At 43.8% G+C, this 21,564-nt stretch overlaps 1 protein-coding gene across 6 annotated transcripts in view; it reads right to left on the bottom strand.

Moving 5' to 3' along the window:
- The window catches only part of BIRC6 (baculoviral IAP repeat containing 6), a 311,771-nt gene that overhangs the window by 186,257 nt on the left and 103,950 nt on the right, over window positions 1-21,564 (bottom strand). For 3 of the 6 annotated variants that reach the window (XM_053303734.1, XM_053303742.1, XM_053303779.1), the window contains exons 22-28: window positions 20,467-20,600; window positions 12,714-12,860; window positions 12,101-12,288; window positions 10,264-10,578; window positions 9,770-9,869; window positions 8,016-8,230; window positions 7,439-7,647 (exon numbers count right to left, since the gene is read on the bottom strand). In XM_053303734.1, coding sequence (XP_053159709.1) covers window positions 7,439-7,647; window positions 8,016-8,230; window positions 9,770-9,869; window positions 10,264-10,578; window positions 12,101-12,288; window positions 12,714-12,860; window positions 20,467-20,600 — 1,308 coding nt within the window. The remainder of the gene's footprint in view (window positions 1-7,438; window positions 7,648-8,015; window positions 8,231-9,769; window positions 9,870-10,263; window positions 10,579-12,100; window positions 12,289-12,713; window positions 12,861-20,466; window positions 20,601-21,564) is intronic. The other 3 variants (XM_053303763.1, XM_053303753.1, XM_053303769.1) reach the window with 3 other exon arrangements.

Genomic DNA, 21,564 nt, shown 5'->3' with positions numbered 1-21,564 from the left:
AGTCAAGCTACCATATAAAAACAGGTTGCTTACCTGTAACAGGTGATCTTTCTGGCGATCCATGTTTACTCACATGATGAGTTCTGTGTCTGCGCAATAATCCCCGCAGAAGAATTCCAAAGCTTCATTAGGTGCTCTTTGTTTCCACCAAATTGCACACATGACGCGACCGTTATTTTTGGCAGGAGAGCAACTTCTCCTCTGTTCCTGATTGGCTGCTTCAATAAGCGAAAAATGTTGCCAGACGAAGTCAGGTAAGTTATTATTACTGTAAAAGTATCCTAGCAGTGGGGTAGGCCGGGTGGGTTTTGTGGGTGAACATGGATCATCAGAAAGATCACCTGTTACAGGTAAGCAATCTGGTTATCTTTGAGGTGGTTCATGTTCCCTCACAAAATGGGCCATTAGTGAGTTCACCTGAATGGTGGTGGGTGATAGGATGTAGTTATAGCATCTTTTAAAGAACCACCCAACCAAAGTTGGCATCTGCCACTGAGCGGGTGTCCAGAGCATAATGTTTCATAAAGAGAAGATCTGAGGACCACGCAGCTGCTTTGCAAATGTCCGTTATGCTAAATGCCAGACATGTGGGTTGCCAAGTGTGACTATAGCTTTAGTGAAATGTACCTTGACCTTTGAAGGAAGCTAGACACCTTGTAACAGCCCGCTCTCCCTGCAGACGATCAGTAAGCCTTCCTTGGGCGGCTGCCCACATGACTGCTGGCTCCGTCGTGGAGCTGTCGGGGGCTTGGGAGTACGCGGGCCATGTGGCCCCCAGATGTTCCAGCATGCCCTGCGTAGGGATGTGCACGAACCGGTTCGGAACCGGGCCGGTCCGGCGGTCCGGCACTGAGGGGGGTCAAACTTTAAGGGTGGGGGGGTAGTACTTACCCCTCCCGCTGCTCTTCCCCCTCCGGCGCTGTATTAAGAAGTGAAGTTTTGGGGGCGGCAGCGTTCCTCCCTGCCTCTCCTGCCCCCGTCGTTGCCAGGAAGTAGTGTAAATAACAGCACGCATGTGCCCGTCGTGGCGCACGCACGCTGCATACGTCACACGCAGCGTGCGTGTGACGTATGTGGCGTGCGCGTGCACAGCGGCGACAGACGCGCGTGCCGCGACGGGCGCATGCATGCTGCTATTTACACTACTTCCTGGCAACGACGGGGGCAGGGAGGAACGCTGCCGCCCCAAAAACTTCACTTCTTAATACAGCGCCGAAGGGGGAAGAGCGGCGGGAGGGGGAAGAGCGGCGGGAGGGGGAAGTACTACCCCTCCGCCTTTAAAGTTCGACACCCCTCAGTGCCGGACCGCACCTCCGTGGTTCCGTGCACACCACTAGCCCTGCGTGAGTGTGCAGGGCATGCTGGAGAGACCCCCATGCCGGGAGGCTACTTTTTAGCCTCCCAGTCGGGGTATACTCATGAGCTGCCACAGCACAGAGCCGTGCTGCAGCAACACACGATTTTAAAAAATGGGTTTGTGGAGCGCTTGCTCTGCAAACCTGATTTAAGGGCAGGGGCAATTCAGCGGTTTACATGACCAGTGAAAATCAGGCGAGGCTCTCCTAGCCCGATTTCCACTGGTTGTGAGAATAGCCTCTCTGTCTTGATATGGGTTGTCCTTTTTTCTCTCCCTTATAGGAGATGAATAGTTTAGTGTTGTTTCTTAATGGCTTTGTTCTGTCCATACAATGAAGTAGAGACCGCTTGACATCCAAGGAGTGCATGGATTTCTCAAGAGGTGTAGGAGGGTTTAAGAGAAAGGTAGGTAAGACAATATCCTGGTTTAGACTGAATTCCGAGACTATTCTCAGTCTGAAGGATGGCTCTGTCCTTAGAATGGTGTTGTCTGGATACAATTTAGTGTAAGGGGAGTAAGAGATGTAATGGCAACCAAGAACACAGTCTTTAGAGAGGAGGCAGCTAGTGGTTCGAACAGTGCCTCCATAAGTGTGGATAAGACTAAGGAGAGACTCCACGGAACAATAGGCTCTCTGACTGGTGGAAACAGGTTATTTATTCCTTCAAGGAACCTCTTTGAGTCAGGATGGGATAAAGACAGTGCATCCATCCCAGGGTGTCTGGCGTAAAGTGCTACCATGTGAACTTTGATGAAAGAATTGGAGAGTCCAAATTTCTTTAGACCTGTTAGGTATAGGAGAATTTGACGTATGAGAGCGTTCTAAGGATCAAAGCCTTTGGTAGTAGCATAGTGTGTGAATTTCTTCCATTTGTACACATAGTTCCTCCTGGTTGATTATTTTCTTTCATTCAGGACAATCTTGTCTAATAGTTAAGTCTCCAAGACGTTAGGTTCTATACTTAGAGGTTGTGGTGGAAGATGTGGCCTGCAACCTGCAAAAGAAGATTGTGGCACTGTTGGAGATGCTGGTTCTGGCTGTCTAAATTCAGTCTAATAGAATACTGAAAGAAACTAGCTTTGGAACTGGCACATCTTGAGCCTTGCATGAGTTACAGTGGCTGTGGAAGAGACCAACAAACCTAACAGCTTTTGCACAGTACGAGCTCTTTGTCTTGGGTTGAGGAAAAGCATGGAGATCAGTTGCACAATCAACTCCCTTCTGTCCCCTGGTAGGTAGGCCCTCTTTGTCTCCTGAGATCAAAACTGCTGCTATGAATTGAATTCGTTTTTGCTGTTCTATGATCAATTTCTTCCAGTTTACTTTAATTTCTAGCTTTAGAGTATCTAGAATGTACTGAGCATTAGAGATTAGGTCCGCCTTGCACTCTGATGACACTAACCAGTCATTCAGAAAAAGAAATATTCTTATGTCCTGTGTCCTCCATGATTCCCTATGGGAAAAACCTTAAAGACGTGTAAACTTCAACAAATCACAAAATAACAGCCCTTTGCCCAATTCCTTTGAAATAATTCTGGTAGCTTCCTCACCCCCACTGGGCACTGCCACCCCTTTCCCTCCAACGTGAAGTGATACATTTACTGGAATCTCCATTATTCCCTATGGGAGGATTTAAAAAATGAAAAAATCACAAATAATCGCAGGAGTCTCCAATTGCTTTGCCATTCGGTGGGTAGTAGACACCCCTGGGTGCCTACCACCCACACCATTTTTTTGCTCCTAGGTACTCCACATTGGGAATAATGGGCAATAATAATAAAAATCTCCAAAATTCAATAAAAAATTGTAGGAGTGTCTGATTGCTTTGTGGTTTGGGCGGTAGTTGGCACCCATGGGTGCCTACCACCCAGCCCAGTTTTGGAGGCTCGAACGGTTCAAACCAGGTTTGAATTCAAACTGAACCAAAGGGGGGTTTGAGCAAAACCAAAAGCGAACCTCCCCACCCTGGTTCAAATTTGAACCGAATCAGGCAAACCAGTTTTGTGCACATCCCTAATGCTCAACACCGAGGCAGGGGCAGGATTCCTCTTGAATTCTATAGAGGTTCTCTAGCCTTTTTGATGTAGAAGCTGATGGTACATCCCAAGATCTCTTTGCCGAATTAGTTAAGACCAGCAGCATTGGAAGAGAAGCTGGATGAGATGATAAATAACTGGCCATGAAGTCACACACCAGATCTTTGATTTCGTGTGTTGGTGTTTTCAACTCCAAACCTAAGCCATATCTGCTACTTATATCCAGTATGATTTAGTCTCCTTTGTAGGTGAATTGAATGATGGGTTTGCAACAGTTTCACCAGAGGAAGGGGCGGAGGGAACTGCATCTCCCTCAAAAGAAGAGGTAGAATGATATTCAACATCAGATTGTTCTCTCTATTTTTCAAGTGACTTTACTGGTGCTGGAGAATGTTGGATAATCTGCAAATCAGGATCAGTTTGGTGAGTATGCTTTGAGGTCTCCCCCCCCCTCTTTTTCAGGGGTGCATTAGGAACCTTTGATCTTTTGAAAGGAGAGTCAGTAGCCGGTCTGCATGCAAGTCCTTGTTCTTTAGCAGGGACTAGTTAGATTTATATGTCGCCCTACTCTCATAGGACTCAGGGCGGCTTACAAGCAATAACATACACAGCAACACAATTCTATAAAATACAGCTTACATAACGTCATAACCCCAATTCCATACAGTACTCATTCCACATGACATAGTAACCATGAATTACAAGATCACTCTATGACCAGCTATCTCAGCAACCAAACACCCAATGGAATATTTCAGTCTTACTTGCCTTGAGGAAAGCCAACAGATCATGGAGAGCTCTGATATTATCCGGGAGACCATTTCATAGATCCAGGGCCACCACAGAGAAGGCCCTGGCTCTCGGTGATTGCAGTTTAATATCCCTAGGGCCTGGGATCACCAAGGTATTACTTGTGGCCGATCTCAGGACCCGGCGAGGGACATATCGCGTAAGGCGGTCCTGGAGATATCGAGGGCCCATACCGTGTAGGGCTTTAAATGTTAAAGTTAATACCTTAAACATAACCCAGGACTCAACCAGCAACCAGTGCAGGTGAAAGAGGAAAGGTGTCACATGTGCTCACCAAAGCACCTTAGTAAGGACCTTGGCCGCTGCATTCCGCACCAGTTGCGATCTCCAAATTAGGCACAGTGGCAACCCCACACAAAGTGAGTTGCAATAATCTAACCTAGAAGTGACCCTCGCATGCATCACAGTGGCCAAATCCGGAGGAAACATATAAGGGGCTAGCTGCCATATCTGACGTAACTGAAAAAAGGCCTTTCGAGCGACCTCCATGATCTGAGCCTCCATATTCAAAGAGGCATCAAGAATCACACTCAGACTCTTCACTGTAGGCTGAGGTATCAAACAAGCACTATCAACGGTCGGTAATTGAAAACTCCCCCCTGACCTCTTCGGGCCCAGCCACAGAACTTCAGTCTTATCCGGATTAAGCCAAAGACGACTTTGCTTCAGCCAGTCTACGACCACCTCCAAGCACCTGGTCTATAGTGTCCTCAGCCCTGCCATCCATCAGCAGAAAAAGCTGGCTGTCACCCGCACATTGATGGCACCCTAGCCCAAAACTCCTCACCAGCTTTGCTAAAGGCCGCATATACATATTGAACAGCAATATTTATCCAAATCACCTCTCAGTTTCACTGATTTCCATAACCTGTAGTCATTGAAATCATATGGCAGAGCAAGTGATGGTAAATACTAAGGGTCCCTGTAGTGTCTAAAACCCTTTTTGCAGCCTGGATCAAGGGCCCCTGGGGAGCTCCAGTAATCCATGGGTCTTGTCATAGATGCAGAGTGTGGAGCAGAATGGTGGTACCTTTCTCTCCGGGGGTAGGATAGTGAACATTGAGTGGTCATCCCTACAGGGGATGCTGAAGGAATTTTTCGAACTGCAACCATGTCACAATCTTTGTCACCATCCAGTCCATGTAGAGAAAAATCAATAAACGTAAAGCTTAATGGAGTAGTGGTTCTGAATCCTATCAAAAGACTCTAGATTCCTTGAGGTGGTCTTCTCATGTAAAATTGGGGATGTCTTTCTTGAAGAGAACTGCCTTCCCCTACTGGAGTCAGAATAGTCAGCGTGGGTGGACTGAGCTGTAGATACATCCAGTGAGAAGCCTATAATAATAGGTGACACATTGGATTCCCCGCTTTTGGTAGGGGTTTCTTGTGTCTTGGCCTTCAACGTTATTGATGCCGTTGATGATGGCAATGGTACAGCAATCGTTGACATCAAAATCAATCACTGAATCAAAGACGTAGACATTAGAAGAGTTATGGTTGATCTGTTGTCCACCTTTGATATTGGTCTCAACACCAGTAATGCACCTAACGTCGAGGGCTTTGTGGTTTGTAGAGTGCCCTGCAAACTTTGATGTTCTCTCTGCACAATTGATGGAGAAGGATTATGTGGGAACATCTTCGATGTCCACGTCTAAGTCTTCCTCAACACAGTCAACATCAAGAGTTGGCGATGCTTGGAGCTCGATGAACCCAGCAAGTCTCCTCTTTTTGAGGTTTAGAATTTATTTTTTTGAAGCCAACATCAGTCATCCTTGTTCACTGACTCTAGTTTCTTAAACATTGAATCTCCTTGTTCTCTGTCAAGAGGAGGAGCTTGAGTTATGGATGTAGAGGAATCCCCCAATGTCGACCTTGACGCTAGCGGTTAGTAGGCATCAATGCTGTCTAGGTCGATGGAAGTGGGGGCATAAGAGTCATGGGTCGAAGCGCAATTTCATTACAATGCTGCCCAGAGATGGAGTTTCCCTGCTTCTTCATGTTTGCTTTGAGAAAGCCAAACAGATGTTGCAGAATCTCACACTGAAGTTTTCACCCAAGCAAATGCTTGGCTACAACGGATCACATCCAGATTATAAGTTACAGGTAAGCAACCTGTTTTTGTTGTGCTGTCAGAAGAGGGTAGTATTCCTCTACAAGAGGCACACTTTAAAAAGGTGTTTTGTTTTTTTTAAAGAGTCCATCAGACCACATTGCAAAGTGAAATATAAAAGAGAAACCAGAAATAGACTGTTGTCAAAAAGCCAGAAATTTCAGTGTTTGTTTCACAAACAGAGGCTGTGACCATCTGTTGAGGGAAATTTACAACGGCATTCGGAGCACCACTTAAATGTGGTTTTCTCCTTGCTCGATTCCTTTGCCGCTCACATTTGTTGTTTTCCAAGACAAAGCGAAGGAGTCAGTAGAAAGCTGAATTGTCGTCCGTTCCACGTCAAGTTAAATGGGAAATCCGAAAGAGTAGTGATTGCCGTTCAAGAAGTCGTTTGAAGGGGAGAGTCTGAGAGTGCGTCAAGTCAAATGGGAAATCCGAAAGAGAAGAGATTGCTGTTCCAAATAATCATTCCGAGTAAAGAATAAGTTTCTGAGGAGCAACTGTTTCCGAGAAATGATCTGAAAGGCAGTCAGAAAGAAACTGACTGAAAAGACAAGAGGGTACTGCAGTCATGTGCAGAAGGCAGTTGTGAGAGTTGCGAGGAGCTAGCGAATTCTAACCGAAGCTGATCTGCGTTGGCGCAGAACCCAAAATTATCAATGTCTAGAACCACTACCCAGATCCAAGTTAAGACGAGATCCAAATAATAGACCATGAAACAGTGACCCTGAGCCATTTTGGAAGGGCGGTATATAAATCAAATAAATAAAATAATAATAATAAAAACAGTCGTAGGTCAAAGGCAGAATAACCAAGTAAAATTTTTCTCACAGGAACTGGGAAATAAACAGAGTGAATCCTTCACAATGTGAGTAGTGTGGCGGTCAAGAAGGAACGGAGAAGGCGCTCTCCTGATAAAATAATGGCTGCACCATGTGTGCGATGCGGCAGAGCCAGAGAGTGCCTCTTGGAGCTTTGGAATTCTTCCGTGGGGGTTACTGCACAGGTGCAGAGCCAATTTTCTGAGGGAACATGGATCACCTCAAAGATTTTTAAAAATAGTCTTGGACAATAAACTTCAATACTGCAGGCTTTTTCCTAGAACTTCCAGCACTTCATCTTACCTGCACTGTATGTCTTCCTGCAAAGCAACCATCATAGCTAAGTGTTGATCAATTTCTGGCTGGTTTGCAGATTCAACTTCTCCTCGCAGAGGATCATGCATAATCTTCAGCTCACTTTCCAATGGCAAGATATATGTATGTCCATAATAAAATCCTAAAGGAATTTTAGCCCTAGCATTTGTACTCCCGTAACGACCAATGACTGTTATCTGAAATGGGGGGGGGGGGAGACCAAAAAAACCATTAAATTCCAATTAGTTGTTTTAAAATATGGAGGCACATGCAACAATTGAATACTATCTAGTCACAAGGTGACTTATTAAACCCAGCTTACTAGTACAAAGCAATGGTGCTTGGATACAGAGATGCGGCTTTCCTGTCCCTTCCTCTACTATGCAGACCCCAGTGCTCCCCACCACCACCAACAGCCAATCCTGAGGGTTGGAGAATCCCCAGGAATAGTGTAGGGTAGGGTCTGATGGAAGGGGAAGTTGGAATAAATCCCTTCTCCACTTGCTGTTCTACTCATGCAAATGCTTGCAGGGATCCAACACACAAAACTTCTTTAAGCTTTTACCTTCATAAACCTGCAAACTGGAGGTGGTATTAAATCATGCAGAATGAGGGAATGGGTGCTAATATCTGTAGCCACCACTAGCCTTCTTCCATCAACTTCTTCGCCCAGTGTCCAAATGTCAATTGATAAGGATGCCAAATCTCCACAAGTTGGAATCAGCACATCTGTCAACAATATGGGTCTGCCAAAGTCCAAGGTCACAAATCTCCTTGCACCTTTAAAAAGGTTGGGTTTGATGAAATATGAATAAACACAATGACCTTAAAGTACTGGAAAGGCAGTCACTGCAACAGAACCTATGCATTTTAAAGCTCTCAGATGATTTCTAAGTTCACTAAAGAAGTCAAATTGACATTTCTATCACTGAACCCTTTTAGGTCATCATTTAAACTGGTTTGAAAGATCACAAACAAGTTGCATTCTCCCTCCTCCCCTCTGTGCTTTTAGTTTATCTGTAACCACTGGTTACCAGGATACTCAGATCGCCACTCTAAATGCATTTTAGTAGGAAAAGGGTATAAAAAATTAATAAAATGGTAAGTGCATCCCCACCAGAGTCCAAAACCTTAGGGCAGTGAACTTAACTATTTTTCAAGTGAAGGCTACTTTCAATATGAGAGCCATTTCCCAGTACGCTGACTTCCACATAGTTCTGCTCTTTTCTCGGTGCTGCGAGGGCCCTTTAAGCACACCTTCCATTATGGTGCAGAGGCTTAAACCCCAATGATGCTGGGCAAAGGGGTGGAATTGTACAGCCCTGGGGGACTGTGCAAAGTATTCAGCTTCGGCTGAAGCTTTGCACAAGTCCGCCGTCCCCCAATTAGTCAGGAAACAACACTTAAGGTTGATGGGAGTCGCCACCAACTCCCGAGCCTTACAATGAAGAACAATGTCTTAGGGAGAGTTAAGAGTGGATTCTTGATTTTAATTTGAAGAACAAGCTCTAACCATAATTTGCAAAGCTGAATACTCTAGCAAATGTTTACATTAGTGTCCTTTTGGTGCCAGGCAAAGTTTTTTTTTTTTTTTAAATTTCTCCAGGCTTTTCAAACTTGATTAAGTTTTTAACAGTCAGGTTTCAGGCTGCTGTTTTACTATTTTTGTCATTTCTGAGAGACACCCTAGTAATTACTTATTGGAGGTCAGCATGCAAATATATAAAATAAAATAAATCATGATTGGTGCTAAAAAAGAGACTAAGAACACTGCAAAAGAGAATTAAGGTGGAAAGAGGGAAAGAAGTGTGAGGTAATGTGCAAGTCAGCAGCTCACTGCTGGTCCTGCAAACCATAATTTGAAGGATTAACTGTTCATTGGGTTAAAAAAAAAAGGAAAACATTTATTTTTTTAAAAAATGCAGTTTCAAGGATGCTAATACAGTAGCCCATAGTAAAATACTAGTAGGTAGCTTATTATTGCTCTGCTTACACACAAACATCTTCAAATGCTTACTTCAAGCAATAAAAATCGGCAGGAATCCAAAGAACCATATAACTAGTTCTGTATGATCAAGGGATGTTTGGGTTTCTGTTTCTTGAGCAAGCAAATCTCCATGCCATGCCACATGGTAAAGTGGTTTCTGGAACCAAGGAGGCTTCAAGAAGCAATTTGTGATATGGCACAGGGATTCACTTTTAAAAGGGAAATCCTGTTGTGATGGTCATACCTAAAAGTATTTTCAAATTCCACCAGTTATATGGGTGACTACAACAAACTAACACAGCAAATATTAACTCAGAAAATCTGCATTTTACCTGAATGCATTCGCTCTATAATAATAGACTGATGAGGCGGAGGCTGAAGAAAATGCGAAGCATGAGATATTGCAAGAGCTAGGCCAGTCCCAAGTGGATTCTGAAAGAAGGGGAAATTAATGATCAGATCATGTGCCATATCTGCTGTGTGTCATTAGCTACTGCACATGCAAACATAAAGAAGCGGCCTTTGGAAACTCAAAGTTGAAGAACTCAACATCAATTACACTCTATATGGATGAGTTTATTAGCATACCAATGGAAAATTTCCAAAGCATTAAGGAGTTATCTATTTGCACCTAAGCTTCCTTATAAGGAATTAAAGTTTAAATCATTTTGAAGATAGTATACATCAAGGGGATTTTCACAATACTGCCTGTCAACACATACTATCTGCACTCTGATAAACTGGCAAACTAGCAATCAGTCAAGGTAGCTCCTATCATTAACATTAATTCGATTGGAATGTCATGAAACTCTTTCTTTTTAGTTACCGTTCTGGACTTGTTTGCATTTTTGTTGTGTGCAGAAAGGTTAACTGGTGGAGGATCAATGACTGAGCCCGGGAAAAGCTGTGCAAGCTCTGCATTGATAACAGCAGAAACTGCCTCATTAGGTGGCGTTAGAGGCGGAGTCATGAACAGGGGGGTTGTTTTAGGAGTGGGTGGGATGACATCCGACGGATGAATGAAGAACCCTGGGGCTGCTACTGAGTTGGAAGGCACAGAGTTGTGAACAGGACCAACTGCTGATGCTGCTGCAGCAGCTGCTGCTGTTGTCTGATGTAGCTTTGCTTCCAGCTTTGCTTTCTGCAGGGAAAATAAAAGCAGCATATGTACTGTAGGTCTGTGCTGCCTAGGCAGGTACTAGCAATAAAGCATTAGCAACAAGCAGCACGAACAGAACAAAAAAGCAATTAGCCTCAGCTTTCATTTAAACTCACACCAAAAGGTTCTACCAAAAAAAGATGCAAAATAGCAAAAAAAGGTGATAAACAATGCAAGAAGAAAATGGAATTCATAAGAACTAATGATTTAGAACTCAGCCAAATTCTATTCAGCATATCAGTTAGAGAGACTGACTGATGTAAACCATGTGAGTTGAAGAAGTCCAACTTTAAGCTAACTGGCTCATGCATTCTAAATACATGTACACTGAGTCCAATTTCTTTCAATGAAATTTATTTCCAGGTCAAGTGAAAATAATTATCCAGTTCAGACACTTGCATATCTAGGATTTTCATACACATACAAATGTCTGAACCACATCCTCCCACTGCACATTCAACATCACATTCTTACTCATGTAGTGGTTGGACTAAGACAGGGGAGACCCAAGTTCAAATCCCCATTCATGACACTCACTGGGTGACTCTGGGCCAGTCACTTCTCTCTCAGCCTAACCTACCTCACAGGGTTGTTGTGAAGAGAAACATAACCATGTATACCACACTATGGGTTCCTTGGAGCAAGAGCGGGATATAAATGTTAAAAATAAAGTAAAACAAAACAAAACAAAACAAAACTGCCATGATGATCCTTCCACTCTGAAAAAGGGGTGGAAGGATTATAGTAACCGGCACATCTGCATACACACACATGCACACCCTGTGCCACTTGGAAGAAGGGAGGTGTACATCTGATACTTCATCATACATATAGGATTCCTAGAGAGGCAATGTAAAGATTAGTTCTAAGACTGTAATCCTATGCATGCTGACTTGGAAATAAATGCCAATGAAATCAAAAATTGTGGGTTTGGGTGCAAAAATATTTGATTAAAGCTGCTCATGTTGGACTGTGTACAGGTCTAAAAAGTGCTAGCTACAAAATTCTGATCTCCATAGAATACCTGGCTTAACAAGTGCAAGAAATTTTGGCCCAGTTCGATTGCAGCCAAAGCACATGCTTGGAGCAACAGGTACAATGAAGGCATCTTTTCCTCCTTTGAGTTTATGAGGCTCTTGTTGGAAGCCTGTTACAAAAGAGCAGCCAGTTTCTTTTTCTTTTCTTTTTTTAAGCCACTGTATTTTTCCATCTTTATCTCAATTAAGAACAAAATCTGGAAAAAATTAGTAAGGTTTATATTTAAAGACACAAATTTCCTACATACATGGAAGACCTCTATGGTGATCAAAATGCAACCCATGTGCTAGATATGCCTTTTGCACAAGAGGTTTTTATTTTTTTTAATGGGTTTCTAAACTATCCTCTAAAAATGTACTCTTGCTGGAAAAAGTGAAAAAAATTGAGACATACTTTTTGTAACTATAATAACTACTCTCCTCAGCTTTTGAAGTTTAGAGACATCATGAAAGAGATGGCCTCCAACCTGTTGCTGAAGCTTCAAAAGCTGCTGCTGTTTCTCTTGTAGCACCTGGAGCTGTTGCTCGGCTGAGGCCATTGCATGAGAGAGAGACTGCAAAGCTACCTGGGCCGCTGAACTCAGTGCTGTCGAGGCTTCCCCAACTGTCCCAGATGAGAGGCCACCAACTGCTGGGGTAACCCCGAAGGTACTCACTGGCATGAAACAAAGAAACAAACAAAAAAATGGATGTAGAAAAGCAGCACACAAACTTTCTCCTAAATACCACATTCTAGTAGTACTTTATAAATGCTAACAATGAAAGCAGGCTAAAAAATAAGTCAGCCACCAGGAAACTTCTTCCTTTCACCACAGGATTTTCACTGTATTCAGCTTTCATTCACAATTCAATTTGCAAGCAAGGATTTTTTTAAAAAAAGATCAATATCTAACACAAAATGTTTTTCTTGCAGACTAAATTTTAATTATGCTGAGATCAAGGGGCTTAATTTCACCAAGAATTTTCAGTTTATATAGGGACTCAAATTAATCCTTGCATTATTCTTGTTAGTTAGAAAGATTTTATTGGTCTTATGCTCTAGTTTGGCTTATTTAGGAAGAAATAATAAAATGTATATACCAGTAAACGTACTTGCATCGTCCCTTTCTATCCTGGTTCCATCACTAGTTGAAACACAGGTAAAGTGCAGAGGCTCAACTTCCAGGAGACCAGTGAGGGAAGTAAAACTGCCTTCAGCTGCTGCACAGCTACTAATCTTTCCATTCCCTGAATGAAAATAAATTAGTATTAGCATTTAATTTACTAGGAAGTGACAACAGTAAATATTAGATATGGTCCATGCAAATTCCAAACACTGTTTCTAAAGCATTATTCCTAATACAGGTTGAGTATCCCTTATCTGGACTGCTTGGGACCAGAAGTGTTCTGGATTTTGGATGTTTCCGGATTTCGGAATATTTGCATAATGAGATATCTTGGGCATGGGATCCAGAGCGCCAAAACAGATGCCAACAGAGCAGGCACCAAACTGAGCAGGGAGTGGAGGAGGGGGGCCTTCCCTTTTCCCTCTAGTGCCAAAGCGAGAACATCAAACACATTAAAAAGCTTCACAATAAAAACAAAGCCGCAATGAGAGAGAATTACAGACAAAACCCCTGTCACTAACAGCCTTCTGAAATAAGTAAGTTTTGACTGCATGTTTAAAAGCAGCAAAATTGGGAAAATGAGCTGAGGAGTTTTGTTTTTTGATTTAGTTACGGCGTGGTGTCTGGATTTTGGAGCATTCCGGATTTCGGATGTCCGGATAAGGGATACTCAACCTGTACTGTCTAATCTTTACTTCCAATTACTAGCCTCAAATAAGTGACAGTGAAAACTAAGCCAATGAAGAAGCAATCTCAAACATCCAAGTTCTCCCAGAACTAGGTTTGGGTCTCAAGTTTACATGGCATAATTGTACAAAATCATAACAAACAAGCTTTAGTCTCCCAACCTTGGAGCTTCAGAAGTTGACAGGAATAATCGACATAGTTGTGCAATGATTCATACTCCGACAACAATTCAAAAGCTGGGAGGAAGACAGGCAGTTCAATGACTGCTACATTGCTGAGACATCCAGAGTGCCTTTGAAGCACAGGGTCAAACCCCCAGGCTTCTGCCACCAGCATGGAAAAGGATGGCAGCAGCTTTGGTTGTTACAAGGCAGAGGTGCCCAAAGCACCTTAGCTGTGCAGAACCAATCACAAGCCCCCACCACCCCTGCCAAGACTCCTGCCAGAGGAAGAGGGGAGAAGTTCACTGGGGGTGAATCCTTGTCTGTAAGGTATTTACAGTAGGCTGCCACCATCCACTTTATTTTGATGTGGCAAAACCCACTCTCCAAATAACATTCCTGGAGGAATAAAGTGGCAAAAACCATCCCTCAAAAGGGTTCAGCAGTCATAGGCCTTCAAAGGCTTGTGACTAATGAAGACCCAAAATGAAGAGTAGAGTAGCACACTTCACCAACAAGGCTTTTATTATAGATTAAAAGAAAAACAAGAGTATGCAATAAGAACAATTGTCTCTTCATAAAGCAGATAGTAAGAGAGAGTTTCATTAACCAGGCAACTCAGATGTAAGCAATACAACTAATGAAAATAACTTCGCTCACACGTCTGGCCCCTATTCTACTACTACTAATTGACAGGGGTCTTCCTGCTGTTTCCAACCTCCCAATTCCCCAGCAGCTTCTCAGACCGCTGCTTTCTCAGGCTACTCTTGGAACAGACTAACAGAACAAACTTTCTCTTCTTCACTGGTGACTGTGTGTGTAGCTCCCGCCCAGTCCTCTGGCTTGGTCCTTCTGTTTTGATTTTGCAGGGCTTTCCCCCTTATTGGGAAAGGTCTGCCCTCCCAGCAGTTGCTCTAAGTGAGGCCTAGTCTTCCCCTAAAGCCTTACTATCACTACAACCTCTTTCCAGCTCCAAGGTTGGAACCAGGCAGAAAAGCAGATCAACCCTGACCTCATACAGGAGTACATATATTCAGGGGCAAGGTCCAGGCGAACACGGTTTTTGCCTCGGCTACCAAGCCAAACATTGTAGATCCCTATTGGGAAATCTCCTGGAATGGTATGGTATGTGGTGTAGGGAGGCTGCAACAGGAAGGGTGAAAGGGAACCCTCGTGAGTGTAAGTGCCTCCTGCTCACATCAGAGCACCTTTGGACCCAAGCCATTAAAAAGCGCAGTCAACCTAATTGATTTTCTTTGTATACCACCTTGAGGGAGCGATAATCAACTCAAATGGATTATCAACAGGGATCTGTGATTAATCAGGGGTCACCCACAAATTGAATCGCCCACAAATTGAATCGCCTCTTAAATGAAGGTGCTGATTCGACAGTGAATTGAATCACCCCGATTAACCAATTCATGCAAACCAATTCATGTCCTAGGCACCATTTTGTCCCAGTGTTTTTCAATTGCAGATTGGTTTTTTTTTGGCACTGGCTTCCAATTGACTTGAGATCTCCTTGCTCGGCTTGTTGTCATTCAAATCAAGTGTTGACATGAGCAAGTATGCCCTCATTGGCTGGGGAGGAGGGAGCAGAGAGAGGAGAGGCCAAAGGAGGGCTTTTCAAAATGTATTTAAAGGGCTGCTTGGAGGCAGAAATAGCTATTGCTTTTTGTGCCTCAGGAGAGGATCATCAGAGGCTGCTGCAGCACTGAGAACAGAGTGGTGGTGGTGTCTGGGCCTGCCTGCCCTCCCCCCAGTGAGGGGAGGGGAGAGAGAGAGAGCGAATGTTATCTGACTCATTTTTTAAAATCCCTTTAATTTGCAGTGCTGCCAGCAACTGCTTTTATTTTCTTATTTTTTAACAGCAGCCTCAGTGGCTTGAACTGGGTGCTGCTTGGAATATATTTCCTTGTGTGGTTTCTTTTCTCTCTCATTACTAGCCACCCCCCTTTAATAATTGGGTGCTAAAATTTCCCCAATTTTATTTAAATTGTACCAGCAGACCCCAGGCTTTAACTAGGTGCAGATTGGAATTCTTTTCCTTCTTTGTTTTTTATCATTGCTTTCAGCCAGCCCCCAGTGGCTTTAAAAACTGGGGTGCTGTGCTTAATATATTTTATTTTACAGTCCTGCTGCCACCTTTGCTGCTGCTGTCTGTGTAATGCCTGATGGTTTACTTTTTGGTTCTGGTAGGCTGGTGTGTGGTGCCCAGCCTGCCAGGCTCCCTCTGTTCACCTTTTTTCATGGGGTTTTTCCCGTTTTGTTTGTTTGGGTGAGTGGGTGGCTGCCTGACTGGTGGCCACATGCCCTCCACCCAGCCATTGAGTCCTAGTATCTGCACGGCCTGAGAGTGATTTAGTAGTTCATGGAGGGTTCCTCAGTGCCTTGCCAGAGGGATGGGAAGAGCCCACTAAGTCCTGCAGCAGGGCTGAGCAGTATGTGCTGTAGTAACTGCAGGAAATGGTGGAAGGCTGGGAGATGGATCCAGTTTTGGGCAACACATAATCAAGTCTGGCTGGACTTGGCGACAGTTGCTGGATGGTTCCTCTCGTGCCCACCAAGCAGCGTCCTGAGTGAGAGGGTGTTCTCCATGGCTGGGGGCATGATGGTACCCATCACTCGCGCTTGGATGCTGAAATGGTGGAGCAGCTGGTCTTACTGAAGGCCAACCTCCCCCTGCTGAGCTATTCTGAATTGGCCATGGAGGACAAGAGACCCACTGCAACACCACTGGCAGCTTGGCACACCCTGGCCCACCCCAAACCTAGATGTGTCACAGTCTGCCCATTGGTGCTGCACACAGACATGCACGCATAACACCAACATGGCTGATGATGAGATATGGACTGGTGCCCTGCCTTATGTCCGCCTAACGCCAGTCTGAGGTGATGGTGTGTTATCCAGACACAGGCAGGCAGGCAAGTACTCTTACACTAGGGAAGAAGAGAAAAGAACATGACTTCTTCTCATGCCAAGAGATGAGCTCCACTTCTGGCCTTGCGAGTAAAAACAGGTTGCTTACCTGTAACTCTTGATCTGGAAGTGATCCGTTGTAGTCATAAGGAATGGGTTCTGCACCTGCGCAGCGACCTCAAAGGCTGACTGGGTAGCTCCTCATGACGCCCCGCCCCACCTTCACATGGTGTGCTAAGTTTGTTGAGAGTGGTGGTTGGGGCGTCTCTTTAGTTTCTCGCAGACCGCCTATGGTGACGATCCACAAGATCAGCTGTATAGTCCTTTTCTGCTTTCTAGTACTGCAGCAGGGATGGTTCAGGAGGAGCTTATGACTACAACGGATCACTTCCAGATCAAGAGTTACAGGTAAGCAACCTGCTTATCTGGATTGTGATCTGTTGTAATCATAAGGAATGGGTGATTAGCTAGCTTTCCCTCCTGGAGGTGGATGAAGTAGAACCCAATCTCATGCTAATACCCTTTTTAGTACGTTTCTCTCGAAATTCACCTCCCATGCCATTCTCAAGTCTATCACATAATGCTTGATGAACAGTTGTTGAGAGGACAATGTAGCCGCCATGCAGTTATTTGACATCCTGATGCCAGACAGGTGGGCAGCCGATGTAGCATATGCCCTAGTTGAATGTGCGCGCACAGTTTTGGGAGGAAAATCTACGCCAGGAAAATCAGCTCCACTAACTAATGTGCCAGGTGCTGGCATGAAATCGGGCATCCCTTGCATTTGCCCTTGTACCCCACAAACAGCTTTTTGGACTTCCTAAAGTCATGGGTTCTCTGCAGGTAAAAGAGAAGGACCCTCTGTACATCTAATGAGTGAAGTTCTATCTCCAAGGGCGTTTTGGCTCCTTGGAAAAAGGTGGGCAGGATTATCTCCTGATTCAAATGGAAGTCTTAGGACAGAAGCGCGGATCTAGCCGCATGACTACCTTGTGGGAATAGAACTGGGTATAACTTAGAACTTCACTCATTAGATGTACAGAGGGTCCTTCTCTTTTACCTGCAGAGAACCCAGGAAAGCAGTCTTTAGTGTGAGTAGCTTGATGGGCGCTGTCGCCAACGGCTCAAAGGGATATAGCCAACAACACCAAAGACAAGCTCCATTGTTCAATCGGCCTCTGCACTGGCGAATACAAATTATTGAGCCCCTTCATGAAACGTTTGCAGTCAGGATGGGAAAACACAGTAGTTCCATCCCAACCCTTGTGCCGTGCCGAAATGGCTGCCAAATGTACTTTGATTGACACATTAGCCAAGCCTCTCAACTTCAGAGAGAATAGATAGAGCAGCACTTGTTGTGGAGTGGCGAGTAAGGGTTTGAACCCTTCGTCCTTCATATAGGTTATAAAGCGTTTCCATTTGCTTGCGTAATTTTGTCGTTTTGTCAGTTGGCTACTGTTCAGTAGAATGTCTTTCATAACCTGATCCGCCATGCAATCATCCGCAGGGTGTGGACCTCGGGATGTAGAACCGTTCCTTCCTCCCTTTGTAAGAGGTCTGGCGCTTGCAGGAATTTGTGGAAGTTCCCCCCGACAATTGTAGTAGTGGAGCAAACCATGGCTGGCGCGGCCACCACAGTGTCAGTAGAATGCAGGTCACTCTGTCCCTTATTATTTGCGCCAGTGCCCGTCCTATTATTGGTAACAGCGGAAACAGGTACAGTAGTCCCATACACTAAGTGTGCTGGAACGCATCCCCTAGGGACCCCTGTTCGATGCCCGCACGTGAGCACTTTCTGTTGACATGTGTTGCCAACAAATCTATCGAGGGGACTCCCCACTTGTTGAACACCTCCTTGAGGTAAGAGCTCTTTATCTCCCATTTGTGCCTCTAGTCGTAATCAGTGATCAGACTGAGGTTGTCGGCCAGGTGATTGTCCACACCTCTTATGTGGAGTGCCATTGGATAGATGGCATGTTGTACACACCACTCCCAAATCCTTTGGGCGAGAACACAGAGTGATATGGAGACTGTTCCTCCTTGCCGGTTGATGTAGGCTATTGCCGTCGTATTGTCCAGCTTCACTTGCACTACTGCCCCTGTATTATTGGTTCAAACGCCTTCAGCACTAAGAACACCGCCATCAACTCCAAATAGTTGATATGCTGCTGGGTTTGGGGCTGTGTCCAAGTCCCTTGGATACAATGGCCCGCACAATGAGCTGCCCAACCCGTCAGTGATGCATCCGTCGTGACCCATCGGCTCGGGGCTAAAGGCATGAATGGAACCCCTTGAGACAGATTGTTGTTTTCCATCCACAGTGGAAGCTCCTTAGCACTATTTGCGGAATTTCCAAACGCATGTTCTGGCTGTCCACATTGGGTCTGAAGTTGCGCAGATACCAATGCTGTAATATGCACATGCGTAACCACGTGTACCGGACCATCATGGTACAGGAGGCCATCAGACCCATCAGCCTCTGAATCTGCACCGCCGGCTGTAGTGGCTTGTTCTGAAATTGTCGTATGAGGGAGTGTATCTGTTCGATGCATTCCTGAGGTAAATATGCATGTTTTCCAAAGTCCAGTCTCAAAATCAGTAAAGTATTATCCAAATCAAAGTCCGTTGTCCAAATCCAAAGTCAAAAACCAGAGAAAAAACTACTCACCAAGGAGCTTACACTACGAGGTTTGAACGCTTAGGCAGTCAAAGGGAAACTGAAGAAGAGACGCCCCAACTGCCACTCTTAACGAACTTAGCACAGCACATGCAGGCGGGGCAGGGCATCATGAGGAGCTACTCAGTCAGCCCGCAAGGTCCCTGCACAGGCGCAGAACCCATTCCTTATTATTACAACAGATCACAATCCAGATCTTGTACTTCCCTCACTGCTCTGGTCTGTTCTGCAAACAGCATTGCAAGGTGTACTCAATCAAAATGTGGATGAAGATGTTGCTGTATGGTTATGCTTGCTGGCTACTAAGGGTGCTGTTGTAGCAGCTGTTGCAAGTGAGGTTGGAGACATAACTGCGTGCAAGAGAGCAACTTGTGCCAATGATGCTACTGCAGCACAGGCACTGTGGCTGGCAGTGGATTTGGATCAGTGATACTTTTTTGGCCATCTTTGGATTGTGTGTTTTGCAAAGTGTTCTGTCTTGGAGGGACTGTGTGTGCTTCTGTACTGCAGTGTTGTTTTTCAAGGCAGGGTTGCAAAATGTGTGCAGTGCACACTGCTTGTTTCGCCCATAGGGAACAATAGGGAACTCAAATCATCCCATTGCTCACCATGGGTAGGTCCTAGGGACACCAAAGTGGATTGGGTGGTATGGTATGATGTGTGCTACCTACTAACACAACCCATGAAAGAAACTGGCAAGTGGGCACTTAAATTTAAAAAATAAAATAAAAAATAGGAACCTATGGTATTTTATGGGGACTTAAAAAAAATTCAAAATCACCTGCTTGCCCATTGCTTTTGTGGTTTGGATCGTAGTTAGCACCCATCATGCCCTACCACCCAACCTATTTTGGTGTCCCTAGGACTTACCCATGGGGAACAATGGGATGATTCAAGCTCCCCTTTGAACCCTTATGTGCGGTTTGTTTGTTTTACACGAGTTTCTGATTTGATCAGTCGAACTGGCCAGCAAGGGCCAGACAGGTCAACAAATTCTTTCGATTGTTTGCAGTTTGATTCGAGGATTAATCGAATCACAATAAACAATTTGTGCACACCTCTAGTTATCAAGAACGTATATACAACGAAGTCTTAAAAGCACATTTAATATTTGTATATTAATCATACATAAGATGCTACAGATGATGAAACTTCACTAAGTGTTGAAGAAAGATTATGTAAATGGGTTATTGCCCTCCCAAATGTATAATATTGGTTTTTCCTAAAAATCGGATTGCTATTATAGGAAGAATCAGATTGTACCATGCAATATATCCACATACCTGAGAGAACATCGGATAAGTCAATTTCATCTGACTGTACACCAATGCTGCTGTTGTATATATTCTTACAAGAAGAGCCACTCATTTCCAAATCAAAAAGCACTGGATCAAAAGGTGAGCTATATAATCCATATCTGCAAAGAGAAGTGCTGTTCAATAGCTTGACTAAAAAAGGAAATGCATACCTAACTTTAAGATAAAACTGATAGAATCCACAGATCATGAAACACCAGAACAGCAACACTACTAAATACTGGCTTCTTTAATACCTTCTCAAAGTTGCTGTTTTAGAGAATAAATGGTGTTATTTACATTAATTAAATATTTTCGAGTGTCATATGGATATTGTGCCAGTTTTGATTATTTCACTGAATTTCTTACTCAAACATGTTGAGGAGAAAAATAGTCTGAGTTTCCAGTATCCAAAACCCTTGGGCTGGCCCTGATCACTAGTGTCTTCCTGCAGATCCCAAAACCCAGGGCTTGAAATGTAAAGGAATCCAAAAGTTTCTTCCTTTTCCATAGTGAAGTTCCCATCCCTCAGGCAAGGCAACTCTCTAAAATACAGATTTAAATACTCCCCAAACCTGAACTGTTTCCCAAAACTACTTTCCAGTAATGCCTGGATGCTTCCATCTAGACCTGATAAAGGCCAGAGCAATTATGTTCTTATTTTTCAAGAGAAAAACTATGGCACTAACTAATCAACTTTAAAATAAGTTATGGCCTTAAGGTATTGCAATATAGTTGTATATTTATAATATATTGAATGTATAAAATATCAAATGGATTAGTAAAGTGCTATATATATTCAAAAATACTGATCATATATAAAAATGATCAATATTTTTGAATATTTATATATTTATTTTAACTTTATTTTTCCCAATTTAATAATTTAATAACTTTATATTTATATTAACAAAAATATTTGCCTATTGTGGTTGTTGGTTGTAGGACTATAATTGTTTATATTTAGATTATCCTTTGAATTAGTACTCATTAACAGCTACTTATTTTGTAAGTCAATCTTGTCTAGTCTATGGTGGTGATGGCCATATGAATACAAAATTATTTCAGAATTAAATGAAGTACTTT

The sequence above is a fragment of the Hemicordylus capensis genome, chromosome 1 (assembly GCF_027244095.1).
Source record: "Hemicordylus capensis ecotype Gifberg chromosome 1, rHemCap1.1.pri, whole genome shotgun sequence".
Taxonomy (NCBI): Eukaryota; Metazoa; Chordata; class Lepidosauria; order Squamata; family Cordylidae; genus Hemicordylus; species Hemicordylus capensis.
This window is presented reverse-complemented; position numbering and strand designations above follow the sequence as displayed.